Here is a 23,621-nt window from a genome sequence, read left to right as displayed (position 1 = left end):
GAATGCTGAAAGTTCAACATTGTTGCACTTACATTCCTGACGAAAGCAGAGATCTAAAGATCTATATCAAAAATATTACTGATTTGCATGAAGAATTAGTACCACTGGAAGCTGAAAGTATCTGGACTAAAATGGCTAATAAGCTACTTGCTGTTAAGAGTTTTATTGCTAAGATAGGTAGTACCATTATTGGTAAAATATTATTTCCTTTGACATGTGTAATTGTTGCTTTATTTATGCTTAGATTAGGGTGTTTGTGTTGTAAAAACAGGGGAGGTGAAAAAGAGAATAATTAGAGGAAATACTGCAAAGAAACAAAAGAGGTCAAGGAGAGACCCCCAAGAAATAGAATTAGAAGAATTGAGGGAGAGTGTTTACTTGGAGTAGAAGAGGGATGATGAAAGAGAGTCTGGTGTGTAGTGTCGTAAAAAAAGACATTTCAATTTCTCCTAAAAATGGGGACTAATTTTTTTTTTTTGGGTTGGTTTTTGTGGTGATATATATCACCAAAGGGGGGATTGCTGGAGCAGAGTTTTCTGTTGAAAATTTATTGAGTTTTAAGCTCCAGTTTTGTTTATATGTTATGATTAAAATTACTAATTTATAATCACTAATTATTAGTTTCGTTAAAAGTCTTAATTAACCAACATTACTAATGAGAGAAACTACACGTGGGAATGCATATATGTTGCTTAATAATATGTGCAATTTAATTAAATGAGTATCGCAAAAGTGCTATTTCTTTCGAGTTTGTGCTTCAAAAATAACGTGTGCTAATGCTTCTTTGTGTTGCAGACGGCTAGGTAATTACATACACATAAGGGTATTAGTGGGGATTAACACTGTATAATCATTATGATGTGGTAACGTTGTTTTGTGTTTCTTTTAATTAAGATGGTTCGTTTTGGCCTAAACAAAGATGGCTGCTATTTACAGCCTGCGCTCGAGTGATTGAGATGTGACGAGAGGCCTTGCTGAACATGGTTGAAAGTCACCTGACCACAGCCTCTGTCTGATTTAAAAGTTTCCGTGAGGACAGCAGCTCCGGGCATGCTTCCAATTGCCCTTGGAAAAGAATAAAGCCACAATGAACAACGATAAATCTGCGGTGGCTCTGCTATGGTACCAAGGAAAAGCATTCATAAATGTATCGCTTGCAAACTCCTTCTTCCGTGTTTTTATTTTTGTGATGTTTCCTAAGCGGAGGTTTTCTAAATGTTACCAAGTGACATCCTCTCCTGCTCGCTCTGCTCAGCGGCTCAACGGACATTCAGAATTTGTTTGTTACTTTTATTTCGCTAGTTTTGTTATAAATATTACTAGGCTAGAGAGGGTCTGTGGGATTTTTGAGGCCACTTCTTCCTGAACCTATGCTGAGGACGGCAGCTCGAGAGACTTTACTGAGAGACCTGTCCTGACCCATTTAGCTAGAATAGGTAACTATGAGAATAATGATTTTGCTATTGATTGACTTTCATTTGAACTAATTTAGATAAACAACCATTTGTTTGAATTTCAGTGTCGGGTGGTTATTTCTTTGTCATTTATTGAGTTTCAAATGTATTTCCTATGTTTAAAATCATGACTCAGGACAGTATCTTTATGGTCGCATTGACCTCGTTTTAGATGCAGATTGGTTTAGGTTTCTCTCTTGTATTCAGTGTGGATAGAGTAATAGTGTGAATTTTAGTGTGATGGGCCCTAGCGTATGATGAGTGCATGTGTGTGCGACTGTGAATTTACTCTGTCCATGGAAGTAGGGAGAATTTATATGCGCCGATCTGCAGCACAGGCATAATGAAACCCTTTCTTGGTCTTTGAAGGTCCACCCAAGGCATACGGCAGGCTGGGGACACAATCTGTTGGAAAATGCTGCCTGTGACTTGCTAGAGATATTTTTGGGGATATCTTTGCCATTGCATATGGGCAACATCAATGGCAACATTGTGATTTTGGCATAGTGTATGTAATTCCTGGCATAATATTGGAATACTAAGGGTACTTGTTAATATACAGGGTCTCAGTAGGCCAAATTTGACAAAAATAAAGTGAACCTGTGGTACGCATGGTGGTGATAAAACACAACCTTGGGTACTTCACAATGTAGTCCCGTCCAAGGCCAGATGTTCCTCTTCTGACTCGGATCCAAATCTTTCCTAATCATCACAGCCTAGGTATAAGTCTGGTGACATGACACTATTACCCGGGCCCTCATGAATTGAATTTTGGCAGGAGAAGGTGTACTATATCCTGGGATTTGCTTATCCCGCCAAAAACATCTGACTAATATCTGGCCAAATTAGATTGAGTAGGAAAATGTCCTAGGTCTCCTGTATTTCTGTTATGCAGTGCATTCTCATAGACATTGTGAAAGGAGGGGGGTGCATCTGCTGTTTGAGCTGCCTTTCCTGCCAGCTCCTCTTGTGTTCCCCTGCCACTTTTTGGCCCATCCCGTTTCTCTCTCTAGTATTAATGTGTCACACTCTGTCACATCTTCTGTGTGTGACTCCTTATTTTTCTTTCTTTTGTTTCACCTCTATTTCTTCAATATCACTTGCTTCGCGTCTCCAGTCCCTCTTATCCTTATGCCCTTCTCTGACCTCGTTTCACTGTTTCCCACCTTCTCCTATGAAGGTCTCACTCTCAGTTCAACCGTTGCTTCCCCGTCCTTTACCTCTTCTTTTCTAGTTTCATTCTCTGACCTCTCTTTCCTGTCTACCCTTTATTACTCTCCACACTCTTTTTGCTGTGTCTTCCTACCTGCATGGTGCTGTCACCACAGTGGAGAGCCAAGCTTGACTGATTGATTTTTTTTTTTGTCAGAGAACATTTTAGGAGTATCTCCAAAGAAATACCAGTAAAACTATGGCTTTTTGGTCAACTCCAATCACAAAGTATGGTGAACAATGAACCGCTTTGCCCCTTTTCTTTTCAATTGTTTCATTGGGACAACCCAGTAACTCTCCTTGTTGGAGGGTGTGCTCGCTCACTGCGCTACAATTCAATATATAGATTTGTGCCTCACCATTTTCATAATTCACCAACCCCACCGGTAACCAGTCAAGCTGCATGTACATCCACTGAGACAAAATCGAGTTCAGGATTAGAACTGACATCCGTAATCCTAACATTTTTATTTATCAAACAAAACTCTTGAAATCGGTACCGAGGTACAATGTGTATTGTATTTTTTAAAAGTGGGACACCCGTTAAATATTTCCGATTTTTCTTTTTGATTGCTGCCTGACTTTTCTTCAAAATTCTTAACATCAATCTTTAGTCCATGAATTAGACCACTTCAGAATTCCAAACAGTCTTTGCGGCGCAAGTCTTAAATTAGAATTTTGGTTTAATAAGGAATTTTGTTTAGTTTTAAGGTTGTTATTTTAGCGTGTTTTAAACTTGCAGTGTTTTTTAAGCAAGGCTGTTATAAGGAGGTGTTGGAGCGCTAGATTTAGGTCAGAATTTTTCTTATACCCACTGAGCACGTAAATGAATTATAAAGCATCTGCAAATGGCCCTTTGATCGCATCTCCTTTCAAGTGACATGCGCCACGTCAACAATTCAGAATAGGAATGCGGTCTGTCTTAAATGTGATCAGTAGCACACATGTTGCATTTTTTTATTCTGTGGGGCAACATTATCTGCTCCTTTTATCAGTATGAAACAGGCAGTGAAAACACCTGCTTGACAGGGCAAACCACTTTTCCTGTTAAACTAGAACCGTGAGTCAAATCTCTGGGAAGGCAACCCTCAGACAAAATCAAGCGGCTGTGCCCTACGAAACCTCTTCTGTATGCTTATTCTAATTAGGGCAAGATTTATGCAAACAGTAATTTGGACTTTCTCTGTTTATACACAGGAGGTTTCACATCACGATGGAAATACACTGTATAGTGATCTATTTCACATATGGGCTATCGTGCTTTGGAATAAGTGGTACCGACAAAGCATAGATTTTGTCGCTCAAACGTACACAGCTGCCTTAATAGGGTTTAGGGCTGAACCTAGCTACAGGAAGAATGGACTGTGCTCAACACGCTTTGTAGATTGTTCAACCGCTTTGCGGGATGGTGCAAATACAGTGGGACCTTTCATAGGATCTGGTTTCTTTAAAGTTATTACAATGGCCAAATGAGATAAACGGATTTGTGTTACATTATTTGAATGTTGAGCGTAAAAACGCTCTCAAAACAATGTGATAAGGCTCACTGATTGGTAGGGCACACGCATCATCACATCTTTAACTGTAAGCAGTTACGAGAAAATTGCATTAATGCTATTATCTCTGCCAGTAACAAGGTTGTTAGTTGAAAGTAAACCTATCTGCCCAGAATAATTTATTTTAAGAAAAAAGTGCTGGGATAGCGTACGTGATTTATGGGCACAAAATTGACAAGCAAGGACAACAAAACAACATATGAAAGCCTTAAATAGACTCAAATGGTAATAGTACTCACAGCCTGTAGATACCGAAAAGACAGCACAGCATCGCTGACTCCGCCCCAAGCATGCCAGTCAGCATACTCCCCTTCTTCCAACAAGTACTGGCGCCCTTTGTATCTTTCATGGTCGTAGGCAACCCACCTAAGGACACAAATTCAAACGATGGAAAATAACAAATTGAATAATGTCATCAAACCCTGTTAGTTCAAAAAGCATCTTGACAAGCCTGAAAATACATTACGTTTTATATTTAATAAAATATGTATTTAAGTATCAATCTTGAAACAATAAGATGTATGACTGGCGACATTTTATATTCAAAATGTAAGTTTTCTAAATGATTAACTCTTTTCAGAATGACAACTGGGACGAATAACATCCATTTTACAGGCATACAGTCGTGGCCTCGGGAGAAATAGTAAACATTGAAAGTTGCAGTAATGTAAATTCTTGTACTGGTAGCAAATTCATGTTGTTTATTGTTTCTACTAGAAATCACTACCATGAAACCCAGATCTAAAATCAGGTTATAAACAGTGCTCTGTAGTTACTGCAGTGAAAAACTAAAAGCTGTTATTTAAGTTATGACATCAATCAGGTACATTCAAGCCTAGGATTCCAGAGACCTTAGCAAAGTGGCGGGATTGCAGTCATCCATTTTGCCAAAGTTATAATGCATCTGTCGGATCTACACAAATCTAAGGAAATGTGTGTAGCGTTTATGTGCCACCAGATGCCAAACTCAATATTAAAGGATGAAAAGTTAACAGGTGTAGTTCATACAGGCCGATCTCGCTCCTTAATGCTGAGCCGAAGATCCTTGCCAAAATCCTCGCAAACCGGCTAGTCAGGGTGGTCGGTGACCTGATCCACCCCGACCAATCGGGATTCATCCCGCATCGTAATACTGCGCTGAATCTTAGGCGCATTCATGGTGTGATCGCAAGGGTCGGGACGATGCGGGAACCGGCCATGGTGGCTGCGCTCGACGCAACGATGGCATTCGACACGGTTGAGTGGGCATACTTGTGGGCCACGCTCGCGAAGTTCGGCTTCGGGCCCGGATTTGTGGGCTGGGTGAGGCTCTTATACGAAGGACCTCTCGCAAAAGTCGCAGTTAACGGGAGGGCCTCCAGTCCCTTCGACTTGGGAAGGGGTACCAGGCAGGGTTGTCCCCTCTCGCCGCTGTTGTTCGCTCTCGCCCTTGAGCCGCTAGCGGCGTGGATACGGTGGCACCCAGACGTGAAGGGGATTCGCTGGTCCCCCGATCACGAGGACCGCATTTCCCTCTATGCCGACGACATTCTGCTCTATCTCACCTCACCCCGGAAGTCCCTTATAGTAGTCTGCGACATCTTGACTTCCTTCGGGAGGAACTCGGGGCTCACCATCAACTGGGGTAAGTCCCATCTGTACGCCCTGTGTGGAGACGTTCCGGTTCCCCCGCGGAATTGCCCGATCCAGATCGCCCGGGAGGGTTTTCTGTATCTTGGGATCTATATTTCGGCCGACCCCACGGTACGGTATGAGCGAAACCTGCTCCCTCCGTTGGCGCGCCTGCGGCGGGACGTGGCAGGCTGGAGGCGGCTGCCGCTTTCCCTCCTCGGCTGTGCAGCGCTATTTAAAATGATGTCGCTTCCCCGCTTTCTCTATGCCCTCCAGAACACCCAGGAGCTGGTTCCGGCCAGTTACTTTCGGGAGGTTGAGAGTCTACAGCGTTCGCTGCTGTGGGACGGCCGCCCGCGTATAGCGATAGCAAAATTAACTCTCCCTTGGTACGACGGGGGTATCGCGCTTCCCGACATCCGGAGATACTATTGGGCCTCCCAACTGAGCGCGATCAATCACGGAGTCTACGGTCCTGCGCTTAGCCCCGGCTTTGCTATGGACCGGTGGTTGCTGCGGGGAGGTGGCTACTATAGAGCGCTTTATTCGAGGCCCCCGGTTGGGTCTCTCACGGGGCCGACCGGGGTGGCGGTGCACGTGTGGAAGACGGTCACGAACTCCCTGGGGTGGAAGGATAGACTCACACTGGCCACTCCGTTGTTCGATTCGGACCTGCTGGGGAAACTCTGGCATTCTAAGGGTTTCGACAAATGGGACCTGATTGGTATCTCCAGGGTGGGGGACATGCTTGCCAAGGGGCGGATTAAGTCATTTAAAGAGCTGCAGACGGAATATGTGCTTGAGGGCACGGAATACTTCCGGTACGCGCAGGTACGCCATGCGCTGCAGTCGGTCCTCGTTGAGGGGGAGAAGGTGCCTGAATCCTCTCCGCTGGAGGATCGGATCTTGGACGGCCATGTGCCGGAGAGCACAATCTCTCTCATTTACAAGAAACTGGTGAACGTTCGTACCGATCTCCTCCTGGGGGTGCGGGACCAGTGGACTAGAGACGGTCTTGAGCTGGACGATGAGGACTGGCAGTACGCTGTCTCCTCCCCGAAAGAGGTTGCCATCCCCGCCAGGCTGCGGCTGGTCCAACTTAAGGTACTCCACAGAGTCTACGTTACTGGCCCCCGGTTGGTCCACATGGGTTTCTCCGAGGACGGGCTGTGTAAGAGGGGCTGCGGGATGGTGGGCACCTTTCTGCACATTATATGGGAGTGTGGGGTGATTGCGGAATTGTGGAAGCAGATTCACGTTGTGATGCAGGAGGTCACGGGTATTGTGTTGCACTCAGAGGCGCGGCGCTGTCTTTTGAATGTGTGGGGCCCTACAGACTACGATGCTGCGCAGACTCAATGGGTGACCCTTGGTAATATGGTGGCCAATCGGGACATTGCAAGATTGTGGGGATCCCCTAACCCGCCCACCCTGGATGCATGGAAGGACAACATGGACTGGTGCATGTTTCGAGAGAAAACGGTGTATTGTGCACGGGGGAGGCCCAAGAAATGGCATAAGGTGTGGGGAGGTTGGAACCAGTATAGGGGGTGCATCTGCTTGCCTCCTGCCGCTGACCCACCAGAGGAGCATCCTTCCCCCTAGCCTCACTTCCGATTTGAGTTTTGCAGATGAAATCTGATAGAATGTTAGTGCCTCTGCCTCTCCCTCCCCTCCACACTTGAGGGCTGATCTGATCTTGGATATGGGGCCGCCTCATCGGTGGGAACTGACGCGAGCACATGAAGTATATTGCCTTGCTTGTTATGTTTTACTCTTAAAATTGAAACCTTGTTCCTCTCCTGCATGAAAGCTATAGAAGACTGCACATGTTGTTTGACGAGCTGCCGAACCTCCGGGTTGTCGGCTGAATAGCTGTGTATCTGCAATATCCGAATAAAGGTTTTTAAAAAAAAAAAAAAAAAAAGGATGAAAAGTTATTAATAGGGGTCTTATTCCTAGGCGATCCAAGTGACACCATCAGCAACTCAAACTTCCCCCTGATTCTCTATATGACCCATAGAGAGCCCGTCATTGCGCCAGCTTCAACAAACGCTGCCGCCGCTCCAGGGGACCAGAACTCCCAGCTTGCCTTGAGGCCGGAACCGCCAACAACCTGTGACCGTGCCAGGTGGCACTGATAATCTGCTCAGGGTTCCCGTGGCGCGGGAGCCTGTCATTGCGCCTGTTTTAGCAAACGCTGCTGCCGTTCCAGGGGACCACAAGTCCCAGCTTGCTTTGTGGCCGGAACCGCCGCGAACGACCCGTGACCGCGCCAGGAGGCAGTGATAATCTGCTTGGGGCTTCCACGGCGCGGGAGCCCATCATTGCGCCAGCTTCAGCCAACGTTGCCGCCGTCCCAGGGGACCACAAGTCCCAGCTCGCCTTGCGGCCAAAATGGCTGTTAATACACTTGTAGCATGTATACACATTATTAATGCAAATTTTCCACAGTTTTAATGAGTAGAAAATCATGATTTTATTAAAGGCACGGAGGCTAATATTATGCATGTCACCTTTATTGCTCTCAAACACAACAGCAACAAACGCTTAGAATTAGAATACTCAAAACACCCTAGAACGCAGAACATGCATATAACCGAAGAACAGGCAGCCATAGCGTGTATACACATTATTAATCTGTATTGTGTGAACTATGGCCTAGAATGCATGACCTTTGGCCCCTAGGCTGTACTGCTCTGTGTGTTATATTATGCATACAAACATGAGTGTGGGTTTACATAAATATACACATACTTATATATCTATATATACACATGCATATACATGTGTATACATACAGACACATATATACATACATACACACAGATATATATACATACAGATACATATATACATAAAGATACATATATACATACATATATACAGACACATACATATACATACATACACATATATATACACACATGCATATATACATATACATACACACACATACATATTCACATACATATACACACATACATATACACATACATACACACACATATATATGCATACATATATATACATACACACACACATACGCACACACATATATATATATACATACACATACATACACACACACATACATATACATACATATATATATGTATTTATATATATATATATATATTTTTTTTTTTTACACCGGCAGTGATAGCGCCTGTATCATGATATATAGTTAGGTCACACTTTCCATTGAAAAGACATTTTTGGCTTTGCTAATCACGTTTGTGCCATTCAACCAATCAGCATGAAACTTTAAGGAAAAAAGTGAATCCATCGTAGGTTATTCAAGTCCTGTCTTGTACAGATCTGCGGGGCGATCAGCAGGGCCAAAAATACGGGGGTCCCAAAAGTGGCATTTCTCATTTTAGCTCCCATTGGATTCTATGCGCCTCAATTCAGAAAACATGTCTAAATAGAATTACACCAATCGTAGCATAAGTGTAGAACTGTACTAAAAGAAGTGTTTTTGCTTGGTTTGTTGAAAATCTGTTCAATAGTTTTCAGGAATTCAGCATTTTAAAAAGTGTGCTGGTCTGAGAATGAAGAGGTTGTATTTTAGCTACTTAAAGCATTGCATTTTAGAAGTTAGTTGTATACAAAAAAAATAAAAATAAAAATATTATTTGTTTTGTATGCGAGTCTGAGAGACAGAGTGAGTGAAAGTGCAGGAAATGAGAAGAATAGATGAATGAAACTGTGCGTAAGAGTGAGTTACAGAGTACATGAAAGGCCATAAGCAATACGGACTGATCATACCAATACCTATAGTTAGGCCGGGCAGTCAACCGCCTGGGGTGGCCTACTTCAGCAGCACACAGCACTCAAACCAATGCATATGGGGCTGTTTTAAAACTTTTAAGGGCTCTCACTGAAGGCTGGGTGCCGGGCCTAGCAACCTCTGCTTCATGTATACGTTGAAGGTGCGCATGCGCAAAAGGGATTGAGCGTCCTTAGTGGGTTAGGAGCAGTTAGGAGCGGCCAGGAGATGCGGCCAACCGAAGCTGTGCACAGCATCTGGTCATATGTTACAGGGAATTGGTTGCCTGGGTTGCAGGGTTTGTCAGTGGCCAGGGTCTGCATCCAACACTGGCAGCACTTAGCATTACACACACTCTTACTCACTGTTTCATTCACCCATTCTCCTTGTCTCCTGAAATTTCTCTCTCTCTCTCTCTCTCTCTCTCTCTCTCTCTCTCTCTCTCTCTCTCTCTCTCTCTCTCTCTCTCTCTCTCTCTCTCTCTCACTCACAGTCAGAACAAACCAAATATTTTTTTAAATCATCGTTAGTTCTCAAAATAAGATATTTTTGTTTTTGTTCTTAAATACATGTATAATGGGAAAGCCTAGGTTAAAATAAGACAACATAATTATTTTTACATGCCTGATAGAGAAGCACTTGATTTTTGCAATCTGTAGGATTTACCTCTCCATAAGAGACACATGCCAAACAATGCAATCCCCAAGTTTTCAAAGCAGAGATCCATTTATTCTTGTTCCTCCCATGAGATATGTTAAGGCAAACTCTTTCCAGTAGGGACGACATACTGCAATTCTGAAGGTGTACTTGCCTCTTATGCATCCCTCTTCAACTTCACAGCAATGAACTGCTTTTCATGACGAGCGTTAAGATATTTTGAATCAGTGTGGTTCCAAAAATATATCCTGCCTGATTGACCCTGCTCAGCTTCTTCTTGCACAAAGTGCAAATCATGTGGCTTACGTATTGGAAAGATAATTTTACTAGGTGGAATGGTGAAACACTTCCTTAGAATGGACTCTGGTGGTGCATGTAAATGTAAGGAAGGTCACTCGTACATTTTGTGGCCAAGTGCTGCAGAGAGGGTACAGACATTAATTCAGGACTACCGGCACAATTTAAGATTTGGATACCTTTCATCCAAATGAAATGAGTATTCTCATGCAGACATGGAGCAACAATGCAAGTGACGAAAGGAAGAGGAAAGCATGCTTGCAGAGTTTTTCGGGCTGATGAGATTGATCACCAACTGATATTTACTATCCACTGCATAAAATGCAAAGAAAACTAAAACATTTACAATGGCAGGCATAACAGATATGCCAACCACCATGAACCATCATTTACCAAAAAATAAAACACCACAAACCTATTTTGAAAACAGGTTGTCATTAAAAAGTTCCACGTTATTTGAAAAAAATGAACAAAATCTCCCCCCCAAACAAATTGTACATGAGCCAAAGAATAAATGCTTTTTGAAAAAGAGGATCAGCTAACCAAAAAAATAAAATAAATAACACCTGGAGTTACCATCCTGCGGTGGGTTTGCTTCAAGGCTTTGACTCTAGTTCAGGCCCTGCAAGCAACCTCCTGTGAGCACACCAAAAGCCAAGCACAGTGGTGAGTTGCTGCCCAACACAGACCGGGGACAAGCCCTGTGGCCAAATCAAAATGTGCAGATTTTTGTTCAAATATAGCGGGCATTTCCTGCCCACAGTTGGTTAAGTGCAGGGTCCGGCCGAATGTCACACTATGCGGACAACTCTGTCAGTCTAAAGGAAGCGAACAAATTGGATTAACTGAACAGGGTGGGCTGGCTGCATAGATTGGCTAATTGTCAGCTTTGCAACCAACCATGTTGTGCAGGGCCTTTGGCGCTGTGTAGTGAGGGTTGGGCACCTAGGGTGGGTTGGGTGCAGAGTTTGGTGGCAGGATAGGCCCTGTGACTACCAGTTCATCGCACTAGTGCTAAGTGCAGTGGGGGTTGGCCACTCACTGCAGGTTGGGCACAGGGCCTAACCGCAGGCCACTCTTGAGGCCAATCCCCACTGCACATGGATAAAAGCTGTACAATTTGGGTGGTTGGCTGTGTATAGAAGGTTAAGTGCAAAAAAGGTATAGTACCTGTGGTTATAGGACCTTAAATTACACTAAACGGAAAACCTTGAAAATTCATTAAAAAAAATAAAAACAAGAGATGGAAACCTCTTTATGTCTCTTGGCTTGGGCGAATCAATACCGTCAAAATGACGGTGCTGCCGAAATTCCTGTATCTATTTCAGGCTCTCCCCATCGAGCTTCCCCGGGATTTGTTGTCCCGCCTACGTTCACTGACCACCAACTTCATTTGGCAAGGAGGACGGGCCCGCCTGCCCTTTCACGTGCTGATGCGACCAGGGAAGGAGGGAGGAATGGCGCTCCCAGACTTCACCTTATACTATCAAGCAGCACAACTGCGTGTCGTAATGGAATGGACAGCACAGGAATCTGAAAAACACTGGCTCCATATGTACCGGGCCATTGTAGGCCACTCTATTTGGGATGTTCTATGGAAGCCTAAGAAGGACAGACCAGCAAATGCTTATCTGTGCACCCCACACGCACCATCCTCACGGTCTGGGATCACATTACAAGAAGACAGGGTTGGACCACTTTCCCATCCCAGTATACCCCTATCCATTTTAACCCGGCCTTCCCGCCAGCCTTACACGAAGGGCCATTTGTCTGTTGGAAGGAGGGCGGGTGCCAAAAGCTTTCGGACCTCTTCCACAACTTTGACATTGTATCGTTTGAAAACTGCAAACGTGATTTCCTAATCCCACACAGCAAACACTAACACCATCTCCAGCTGAAGCACTGGGCCATGCAATCCCATGTACGGGAGGCGGCAACTAGAGACCTGATGGCCGTGGAGCGTTTGGTCTTAAAAGCAGGCAACATGAAAGGGGCCATTTCTTCTCTCTACGCTCTATTAGTGAATACTATACTAGCTCCGCGAGCACGTAACACGCATTTCTGGGAACAGGTGCTCGGTCGGGACATCACAGGAGAGGAGTGGAAACAGGTGTGGGGGGACATTACTAGTCACAACCACTCGGTTGCACTGAGGGAGGCTCACTACAAGACGCTTCTAGATTGGTATCTCTACCCCACTAAGCTCAAGCAGATTTTTCCTGATACCTCAGATCTCTGCTGGCGGGGCTGTGGTATGCAGGGAAACTTTCGCCATATTTGGTGGGACTGTCCAAGCATTCATCCATTGTGGGAAAAAATCCTTTCACATATTAAAGAAATGCTGGGGTACCCCATTCCGACGACTATAGAGGGGGCACTATTGGGTATCAGGGACCCCGCTCTGGAACACCAAACGAGAGCCGAAAAGGCAATCATGTGGGCTGGGCTGAGAGCGGCTAAACTCACCATGGCGGCCGCTTGGAAAAAGAAAGATGCTCCCGCCATTTCACTGTGGCACTCTCGTCTGTGGAGCATACTCTCCATGGAGCGCCTGGCTGACATCTTTCGAGATGCTTAATAGAATTTCGAATATAGATGGGGCCCATTGGTCACTTATCTGTCCCGAGGCTTACCATCAGCAGTTTGCCCTCTCTCCATAAGAGCTATGCACCTCTTCCAATTCTAAACCCCACCAAGGGAACCAGGCAGACATCTGTATTCTCCAGGGGCAGGTCAAGTCCAATCTTCATTCGACCGCCCACTCACAACTCGTCCATATCACTCAACTCCATACTATGCCAAAATAAACCACCGGGACGGGGGGGGGGTGGGGGGGGGGGGGGAGATTCCTGGGCTTATGGTTCTTTGTTCTCACTTAAGGGTGTGCCCTTGCGAAATGTGGACCTAAACCGAGCATCTTGTCAGCCGGAAACGGGAGGCATGAAAAGACCCTGTGATTTGAGCAACAGGACTGCAATTAGCTGATTCTCCCGCCTCAGGGGTTTGCAGGTTATATTATTCCATTGTTGTTGTACTTGACTATGATGCTGAATAACAATAAAAAGAATTTTGACAAAAAGCAATAAAACAAACAAAAAAAAATCAGTTTAAGTGCAGTTATGATGATAAAACAATACCTAAAAACGGTTGAAGTCTGGATTATCAAGTACAGAATGTCGAGTGGCCACAATTTTGGGATCAAAATATGGAAAACCAAAATATCAAGCAGGCAATTGCATATAGGTAAGTATAGATTTGCCATTCTTAACTCTACATTTATGTACCTTGGAGATATATTTATCATCACAGTACATATATGTGATGTGAGATATAGAACATCAATGGTTGGACTTAGTCCTCTCTGCGATCATCCCCAAACATTTTTAATTCAGCATCCTGTTTTCTGAAACTGTTTTTGCTGGCCTTTAGGACTCTGTACACTTTACCACTGCTAATCAGTACTAAAGTGCTTGCACTCTCTCCTCTAATTATGGTATAATTGGCTTCCACATAATTGGCATATTTATTTACTTATAAGTTCCTTGTAAAGTTGTACTACATGTGCCCAGGGCCTGTAAATTAAATGTTACTAGTAAGCCTACAGCCTGTGCGTACAGTCTTCAACTACCATTTCGACATGGCAAAATAAGCCTTTTACCAGGCCCAAATTTCCCTTTTTAATATATATAAATCCCCCCTAGGGTAGGCTCCGAAAAGCCAAGAGGGAAAGGTGCAGTGTATTTAAAAAGTCGGAAATGTACTTTTAGGTTTTACATGTCCTGGTAGTGAAAAACTCTTAAATTAGTTTTTCACTACTGCCAGGCCTGTTTCTCCTCTAGGATAAAGTTGGATTGACCTTATTTGATTTAATAAACTGTAACTTCCAAATGGGAACAGGTAAACAGTTCATGTTTGGTGTTTTCGGAATTGTAATGAAAAATCCTCCTTTATGGTGAAGTGGGATTTTTGGTTACAATTTTGAAAATGGCACTTTTAGAGAGTTCGCATTTATCCGCCCTAGTCCTTTGGTGCCAGCACCCGGTCTCTGGGTCACCTGTTTGGTGCAGTTGGTCTTTGGGTATTCATCATTGGGAGCCAAACATAATAGAGAGCTTAGGTGTGCCTGGATGTGCCATCACTGGCAGGATGGGAAGGTGGAGTTTGGCACAGCCCCACTTGCACATTAATAGGTTGTTTTAAGCCTTCACATAAAAGATTGCATTCCCCGGTTTAGCTAAAAGTGGAGCCAGGGGAGGCAGGAAGCCTCAGCACTTCAAATGGAATCCTCTAGAAGCTTCTTCCACTTCAAAAAAGGCACCAGGTATAAATACTGGGCCTCAGACACCAACTCATCAGTACTCTTCTGGACATGTGGAGACTGCCAGGAAGAAGGACTGCTGTGCTGCTGAAAGGATTGCCACCTTGCTGGACTACTGCCCTGCTGGTCTTCTGAATTGCTGAACTGCTACCCGAGTCAGAGGGATTGGACCAACATCTGAACCCAGGACGCCAAGAGTGACTCCAAGAGCTAGTCTGCAGCTCTCCAGGGCCACAGGGACATAACCAGCTCACAACGACCTGAACAAGTAACCAGATCTGGCTGGAGCCAGCCCCTGACACCCAAGTGCTGCACCATAAGGTCCTGGACCCTTGGCGTGGCCTCAGTGGAGCATCAACCACTCGCGGGGAGCACCACCACGAAGCACAAGCCCAATCATTTGCAACGACAACAGGATCTTGGAGCTACAGCAATGCCCGTCCACGACGCCAGAACTGCTCTTTGTGTTATATTGACGACCGTCCACGACACTTCCCTGCTCTTTGGAATCCCCTCTACCATGAACGGGTTTCTGCACTGGACTGAGAAGGCACATTTTCAGCATGATTAAACTGGTCCCTGTTTTTGACCAGTGGTTCATCGTGGTCGTCCTGAACTTGTGACTTTCTCATTGTCTTGCATGACCAGATCGCCGCGAGTGGCACTTTGGTCTTTTTGGCGGTATTCCCACTTAAATCTTTAAAATGGCATTTTTCCAACTCTACTGATTGCCTTTTTTGTCATTTTGGTGTCAAATTATTTATTACATTTTGCACTATTTTTCTAAATTGGTGTGGGATTTTTCTTTTATTGTGTTTTCACTTTATTACTGTTTGAAGTGTTGCATAAATACTTTAAACTTTGCTTCTATGTTAAGCTTGACTGCTTTGTGCCAAGCTACCAGATGGTTGAGCACAGTTTAATTTAGGGTTTACTTATGAATCCACCCTGACTAGAATTGTGAATACTGCTGAAGTAGGGTTTCACCCCCCCTCAACTAGTAACACAATTTCTCACACACATACTTAACTGTCAATATTTTGGTGACAATATTGTGGCCACTCAATATTCTGGGACTTTAAAAACTACTGAAATTTGACAGTAATTATTAGGTAAATTAATCATAACTCACACTGTGTCCTGCATTGCTTATGACCTTGTGCAAAATGACTACATATAGAAGCCATGTTCCTCATGCATAGAGGGCATTTATCTGTTCCAGAGATGATCCTCGCTCCAAGGACATCAGGCTATCACGGCCCACTACAGACAGTGGGTTGAGCTAGCTGATGGCGGCTTACCCTTGGCATCAGGTATGAAATTGCTGTATTTCATCTCTCAGAATGGGACAATATTTAGCTGCTAATGTTTATTAGCAAATTTTTTGTAGAAAATGAAAATATCACTAATATCACACTGCTTTTTTCATACTGTTCACATTCTTTACTTTTCTCTGATGCCACAAGAGTGATATGTTACTGTTGTCTTACATACATTCTGTACTAGTTTAGCTTCTAATAAAATAGTCTAGTAACACTAGTGCAGATATCTTGTGTATTTGCTCTGGGGTATGGCTAGAGTGTTCGGGAAATCATGCATAACCTGTTGGGCAGGATTGTCCATTGTTCAAATATGGGCCTTTTCTCAGGTAAGTCATGTAAGAAAGATGGTTTGTTGGACAACTATACGTTTTTTTCTGCTCCATATGGTAGACCGGTATACCTATACAATACTACATTGGCCAAGAGAATCTATCGGGAGCGACCAACATTGTTTGACAATAAAACAAACTGGCATAGTCTCTCTGTGTGAATATGGAGCTGTTTTCACTCTGCAGCGATTTGTACAGGCTACCCCAATGCATCAAAGCCCTTCATAAGGTTGCTACCAAACCTGAGACTTCTCACAAGTGTACCACAGACACCAAAGATTCTCATGCTTACTTTACTCCTGTGCTGCACTGTCACTGAGAACTTTGATCAATGTCCTAAGCCCTTTACTTATTTCCCTCTTCCTATTGTCCTGCTGCTCCCCTATGAATCTCTAGTAAGATCTTTGCCTATATCTGGTCTTAAATCTGGTTACACAGTAAAACGATTCTTGCCCCACCTCCAGTTTCATATTCCTTATAAATACAAAACATTTGAAAAATAAATAGGAATTCTCTGGCAAGAATGGGGAACAACATCCACAACGCTGCTATTATTTCAGAAGGGCAGCTTCAGATACAACCATGTCTTCATCTTCCAGTTGCATCAATCTGTGCGCCTTCATGGACATAATAGTACTCTGGAGACGAACCAAATCATTTTGAAGCAATGCTGATGATGTTAGCAGCAATTGCCTCTTAGCTCTAACATCCAATACAAAATGTTGCTTGCACTCGTTCACTTCAGAGGGAATTTCAGTCATTGGGTAACATTGCTTTCGCTCATGCATTTTCACTCCGTGGTTGAAACCTCTTCATTGCTCTTAGCCAGAGGTATAGTCATAGCAGGCACGGAGGCACACGATTTAGATCACTCGACAGCCCCTGTGATTCTGCCTGAATATGTTTCACATTTCCTAACTAAGTATGGAGCGCGCATGGACAGGTATGCCTAACTCTGCTTCCAAATACATTAAGGAGCACCCTTATGCATCTTTATAAACACAATATAAGACTGTATTTAAGTACACACACCAACATTTAGAATTGCCAAATTCAATGACACTTATCCCCCATTCAGGCACAACTGAACAGTGGCGGTTTGCCCCTTATGGGTTTCCGGGCTCCACCCTCTAACACAAGGAGTGAATAATACATTTATATTAATTGCTGACATAGTATGAAAAAATAGCAACTCTTGCTGCAGCCTGAGGCTGTGATCTGTGTCGGATGGATGGAGGAGGCACATGAAGGCAGCTGCAACAGCATACAATGCAATTGTACAGGGCTGGTGAAATCCCATCTCTAGTCTCCATGCCATGCACACCTCAGGACCACCTCATTATTGAAGTACTGAAGCATCATTGGTACATGTAGCCCTTGGTGTTTCAGGCGTAAGCCCGGCAGTGCCCAGGGCTACCCATCAATCAGGCTGTCGCCTCATCCTCTTCCTTCTCAAGTAGTGTGGAGGAGTCAAGAGCCCCAGTGACCCCACCTCACCTCGTGATGAGATGGGGAAGGGTGAGGTGACGTCAGCTTTAATTTTACTGCTTCAGTCCTCAGGAAGAGAAGAAGCGGTGTCGTCCCCTCCCCACCGAGGACCAGCCCAGGACAAACAGCGAACAGGACCAGAGTGGGCAGCTGAAGGTAAAATGAGAAATATTGTGTGTGTGTAACAGCAGCAGGAGTGTGACAGTAGAAGTGACAGTATAAATGTAAAAATTAGTGAGTAATGAGTGGCAATACATGAGGCTGGAATAATTACAGTGAGTATGAGAGTGAGCGTTAAGAGTGAGAGGAAGTGGAAGTGAGCGAGAATGAAAGAGGGTGAGGAAGTGCAAATGTAATTGAGAAACAAGTGTGTGAGTGAATGTAAGTGAGCATGAGTGAGTATGTGAGAACCAGTGCCTGCATGTTAACGAGTGTGAGTGACAGGGGAGTGAGTGAGAATAAGTCATAGCCTGAGTGAGAATGAAAGAGGGGGAATTAGTGAGACTGAAGGGAAATGAGGAAGTGAGACTGTGAGAGTAAGAGTAAATGTGAGTGACTGAATAAGGAGTGTAAGGCAGTGTGGAGGAGCAAGTGTAGAGAAGTGTGAGAAAAAATGAGTACAAGTGAGAATAAGAGTGAGTGAGTGAATGAATGTAAGTGGGCATGATTGACAGAGTGTATGAGTGTGTTACTCTTGAGAGGCTGTTGCTGGCCCAGGCACATTAGAGGTAATTCTTAGATTATGGAGGTCCACATGGCAGAATGCTGGCATATTGGAGATGATTCTTGGCTATAGGGGTACCCGGGCAAACAACTGGCACTGGCACAATAGATTTAATTCTTGGCATATGGGACATTTGTGGAAAAATGCCGGAGCTGGCATACTGGACCTATGCCAAGAATTGTCTTAGCATAAGGAGAACCAAAGGCAAAATGATAACAGAGGTAGTTTGTGGTATAAGGGGCGTCATTGGAAAAATGCTTGCTCTGGCAAACTAAATGTAATTCCTCGCATATGGGACACCTGTGACAAAATGCTAGCACTGTCATATTGAACTTAATTCTTGAAATAAGGAGACCCCATAGCAAAATGTTGGTGTTGGCATAATGGACATAATTATTAGCATAAGGGGCTCCCATTGCAAAACTCTGAAGCTAATCCTCTGGAGGTAGTTCTTGGCATATGGGATTTTTGTGGCAAAATGATAGCATTAATATACCGGAGATAACTGGCTATTAAGGAGAACAACTATGGCATACGGGCAGAAGGGGCTGGCATTCATGCCAAAATGCTGGCTTTTTGACATGCTAGAGGTCATTTTTGACATATGTGTCACTCACGGCATTTGACTGCAGTCAACAGCAACATTCTGGCACTGACGTATTGTATGTAATTATTGGCAAAAGGGTCACCCACAGCATATGAGAGGTATCCATGACAAAACGCTGGTTGGTGTACAGTTGGAGGTAATTTTTTGGGGGGTATAAATTCTTTTTTATTGAATAAGAAAACCAAAAATCTAACAGCGTATAATAAAGTGACAGTGCATTTGTACCTTTACCACCATCAATTTGTCAATACATTCCAACATTACCATTATGTTACATACCGTCAATTTTACATTGTGACCGTTAATCTTACGGAGTCATACATTCCTGTATAGAGGGGTCAGTAAACAATACACATAACATTCCCCTCGCTTTGTTCCATTCCCCCCAAATCTTGGTCCATTTTCTGGGGCGACCTCTCCCTTCATAGATCACCCTTCCGTCTGCATACACCAGTCCATATCGGCCTCCCAGTCCCGGAGTTTGGGTGCCATGTCTCCCTTCCAAGCTCTGGCTACATTAAGTTTCGCTATCACATTTCCAAGAGAGACCCAGATCCTTTCTTTAGCCGTAAAGTCAGTTGCATCCCATATATTGAGAAGGCAGAATTGGGGAGTGACTTCCATACTTGTCCCGCAAACTTCCCACATTTATTAGGTTATTTTCTTCCACTATAACTGTATAATTGGGCATTCCCACCACTGATGTAGATATGTGCCCACTTGGCCACAACCTCAGGGACACCATGAGGAGCTTAAAATACCTATCTTGGCCAGCGCAACACTAGTATAGTAAACTCTATGGAGGAGCTTAAGCTAGATTCATTTAAACCTACAGCAAGAGGATGGTTGGGAGAAGTTTTGCGCTGAGTTGCGTACAGTGAAAATTCTCAATACCAGAAGTCTGTTGAATCTTGTCAAGAGAAAATAAAGAAGATAAAAAAAAGCCTGTCACGAAAATTGATATGGACTTTTTTCTAATAATTTGGATAATTCTTGCTCAGGACATTAATCCATTGTATTAATTTAAATCTAGATCGAATTGCGACTTCCCAAGGGGAGGCCATTGTTTCCTGCCACTCCTCATCAACTAAGTCTTCCAGATCTTCCACCCACTTAGATCGGATCTTCACCAAAGCGTCGGGGGTATTATTTAAAATCTTTCTATAGGTCAGGGAGATTACTTTTTATTTCAGATAATTATCGAGGACTCTGTCCTCCAATGGCGAGGCGGCTGGGAGATCCGTGCCCTTGGGCACAGCTTTATACAACGCATTGCGAATCTGGAGGTATCGGAGAGTTTCCCTTGGATTTAGATCATAGTCTCGTTGAAGGTCACTAAAGGGGATCACTGTGCCTCCCACCCATAAATCACCTACATTTGAAAGCCCAATGAGATCCCATTTATGAAATCGCGGATTGTGTGCCAGAAGCCCCAATCAATCAGACTCGAAAAGAGGGGTAACCAGGATAATCTTGTTTTTCCAACCCAAGGCGGAGGTCACCGTATGCCAAATTGTAACAGTGGTTGCGGTTGTAGTATATATCGGGGCATTTTCCATCCTCCATACAGTGCCTGATGACAAGACCCAGCTATTATATTGTACCTATCCATTCTGTAAGCAGGTTCAGTTATTGGCCAGTGTACCCAGTGGTTGGTGACAGCTAATTGGGAAGCCCAGTAGTAACTCTTGAGTGCTGGAAGAGCAATTCCACCATCGTACCAGCTTGTGAGCTTAGTCAATGAGATACCGGGAATTCTGTTCTTCCAAAGAAGGGTCCAGACCTTCGACTCCACAGCTTGAAAATATTTTTGGGGACGACGGGTGTATTTTGTAGAGCGTAAACAAATCGAGGCAGAGCCATCATTTTATATAAAGCTGCCTTGCCCAATATGTGAGTGGCAGAGATTTCCAGTGTTGTACGTCGGTCTGTAGGCCACGCAGCGGAGGAGCCAAATTGTTATCATAAAAGACCGCCGGGTACGTCGTAACATAGATCCCCAAGTAGCGAAAGCCCTCTGTGACAATTCTAGCTCCGCAGTGTGGGGGCAGCCTAAGATCCTTCCCGGAAAGTATAAATATAAGAGATTTATCCCAATTTATTGTATAACCAGAATATTTCTGAAACAGAGTGGATATGTGAAGTATTCTGTAATGGAAAAATAAGGTCTGGCCAAATACAGTAATATATCATTGGCATAGAGGGAGATTCTGTCCTCCCAGTCCATTGTCCAGTTTAATCCTCTGATAAGGGGGCCTACCCTGATCCAGACTGCCAACGGTTCAAAGACCAAAGCAAATATCAGTGGGGAGAGTGGGCATCCCTGCCCCGTTACCCTATTTAAGGCGAAGGTTGCCGATCGGCCCCCGTTCACCGTCACTCTTGCCAGGGGCTCTAAGTACAGGACAGATATTTCGGGCCAAATCCAAACCGTTCTAACGCCACAAATAAGTAGGGCCATTCTATCAAATCAAAAGCCATTTTGGCATCTAGGGACATTATTACTGCATCTTCTTGTATAGTCCTAGCCCTGCCCAAGACCCCATGAAGCCTTCGCAGATTGAGCACTGTATCCCTGCCTAGCATAAAGCCGGACTGATCGGAATGATTCAATTTATGGAGCAGGGGCGACAATTGCGTGGCCAAGACTTTTGCTAATATTGTCACCTCTGGATTCAATAACGAGATCGGACGATATGATTCACATCGCTCCGGGAGGTTTGCCCTGTTTGTGGATCACTACCACATTGGGCAATCTTTGTGTTTCAGAGAAGATACCCTTATCAACACTTTCTTCAAACATATCTATCAAGTATGGGGCTATGGTAGACACATTTGTTTTAAATAGCTCAACTGGAAGACCACACGGTCCCATTGCCTTGCCTGATCGCAAAGCACCAATTGCCTTGGTAACTTCTTCTTAGTTCAAGTCGCGCTCAAGCTCCTCCACCTGCGCGTCATCCAACACAGGGAGTCTAAGGGTAGATAACAGTTCTCTTGCCTCGTCCCCGAAAGATGTACGTGAAGGCTTGTATATTACTTTGAAGTGTTCTGCAAAGGCCTCCGCTATACTGTTTCTGTCCTTAAGTCGGTCCCCACCCTCCGTCACCATCTCAAACACCCATCTAGAGGCCAGCTCACACCGGTCCACCATGCTAGGAGCTTGCTCGCTTTGTCCCCTATCTCATAAACCCAACACTGTGTGGCCCGGTAGTGAGTCTTAGCCGCCATCTCTATATTCCTTCTGTTTTAGGAGCAATTTGTGTTTGAGTTTAGGGGATACTGAATTCACTTGTTGTTCTTACAATTGGGATATTTCTTCTTCTAGGGTAAGCAGCTGTTTTTACTTTTCTTTTTTATATCCAGCCACCATTTATACTCCCTGCCCTCTGACCACTGTTTTATACGCCTCCCACAGCGTGGAGGCTGAATCCACTGAGCCCACGTTTTCTTTAAAATAATCTTCTGTCGTTTCAATAAGCCCTTTCCGGATCGTAGGTAGTCGCAAATACCAGGGGTTAAGTGTCATTTCACGTTTTTTGACCGAGGGATTACCTCTGTATGTAACTACAACCGGAGAATGATCTGAGATGCCTCTAGGGAGGTGTCCCACCTCTCTGAACAGGGAGAGCTGTTCTGCTCTACCAAATATATAATGTATACATGACAAACTCCCATGCGCACCCGAATGAAAGGTATATTGGAGGGAGGACGGATTGTATGCGAACCAAACATCTAACAGACCCATTTCTGCTAAAAAGTCTCCCAGCGCTCTCCCAGCTGGCTCCTCCGGTTATGATGGTCCCCTATCAACTTCCCCATTCAAGGCCGCATTACAGCCCCCCCTCCTCCCCCCCTCCCCCCCCAAGTAGCGACTCCCCCCTCAGGCAAGTTGAGCAGATGTGTTCCAAGTTCAGTCACGATAGGGGAGTGGAGTCGGGGTGGGACGTACAGTGAAGTAATAAGTACTCTGCCCTCCCATGTGCCGGTCAGAGTCACGAATCTGCCCATCTGGTCGCGTGTCACGGATTGGACTTGAAAGGGGAAGGAAGTACGTAGAAGAAACCCCCCCTTCTCGAATCTTTGGTGTATCTCGTTTGTGCCACCAGCTTGTAACCCCATCTATTCAAAGCGCAGTATGAGGAGCCTTGTATGTGTGTTTCCTGCAGTAGCACCACATCAGGGGCCTGCCTCTTTAAGTACTGCAGGACAATTCCCCTCTTTATTCTATCCCCTAGCCCATTGATATTCCACGAAAGCAGTTTAAGAAAGCT

The 23,621-nt window shown here is 44.4% G+C and overlaps 1 protein-coding gene across 3 annotated transcripts in view; it reads right to left on the bottom strand.

Moving 5' to 3' along the window:
- CRYBG3 (crystallin beta-gamma domain containing 3) overlaps positions 1–23,621 on the bottom strand; it is a 1,479,538-nt gene that overhangs the window by 676,514 nt on the left and 779,403 nt on the right. For all 3 annotated transcript variants that reach the window (XM_085622435.1, XM_085622437.1, XM_085622436.1), the window contains one exon: positions 4,462–4,588. In XM_085622435.1, the coding sequence (XP_085478561.1) occupies positions 4,462–4,588 (127 nt within the window). The remainder of the gene's footprint in view (positions 1–4,461; positions 4,589–23,621) is intronic.

This window comes from Triturus cristatus, chromosome 8 (genome assembly GCF_964204655.1).
Source record: "Triturus cristatus chromosome 8, aTriCri1.1, whole genome shotgun sequence".
In the NCBI taxonomy this organism is placed as follows: Eukaryota; Metazoa; Chordata; class Amphibia; order Caudata; family Salamandridae; genus Triturus; species Triturus cristatus.
This window is presented reverse-complemented; position numbering and strand designations above follow the sequence as displayed.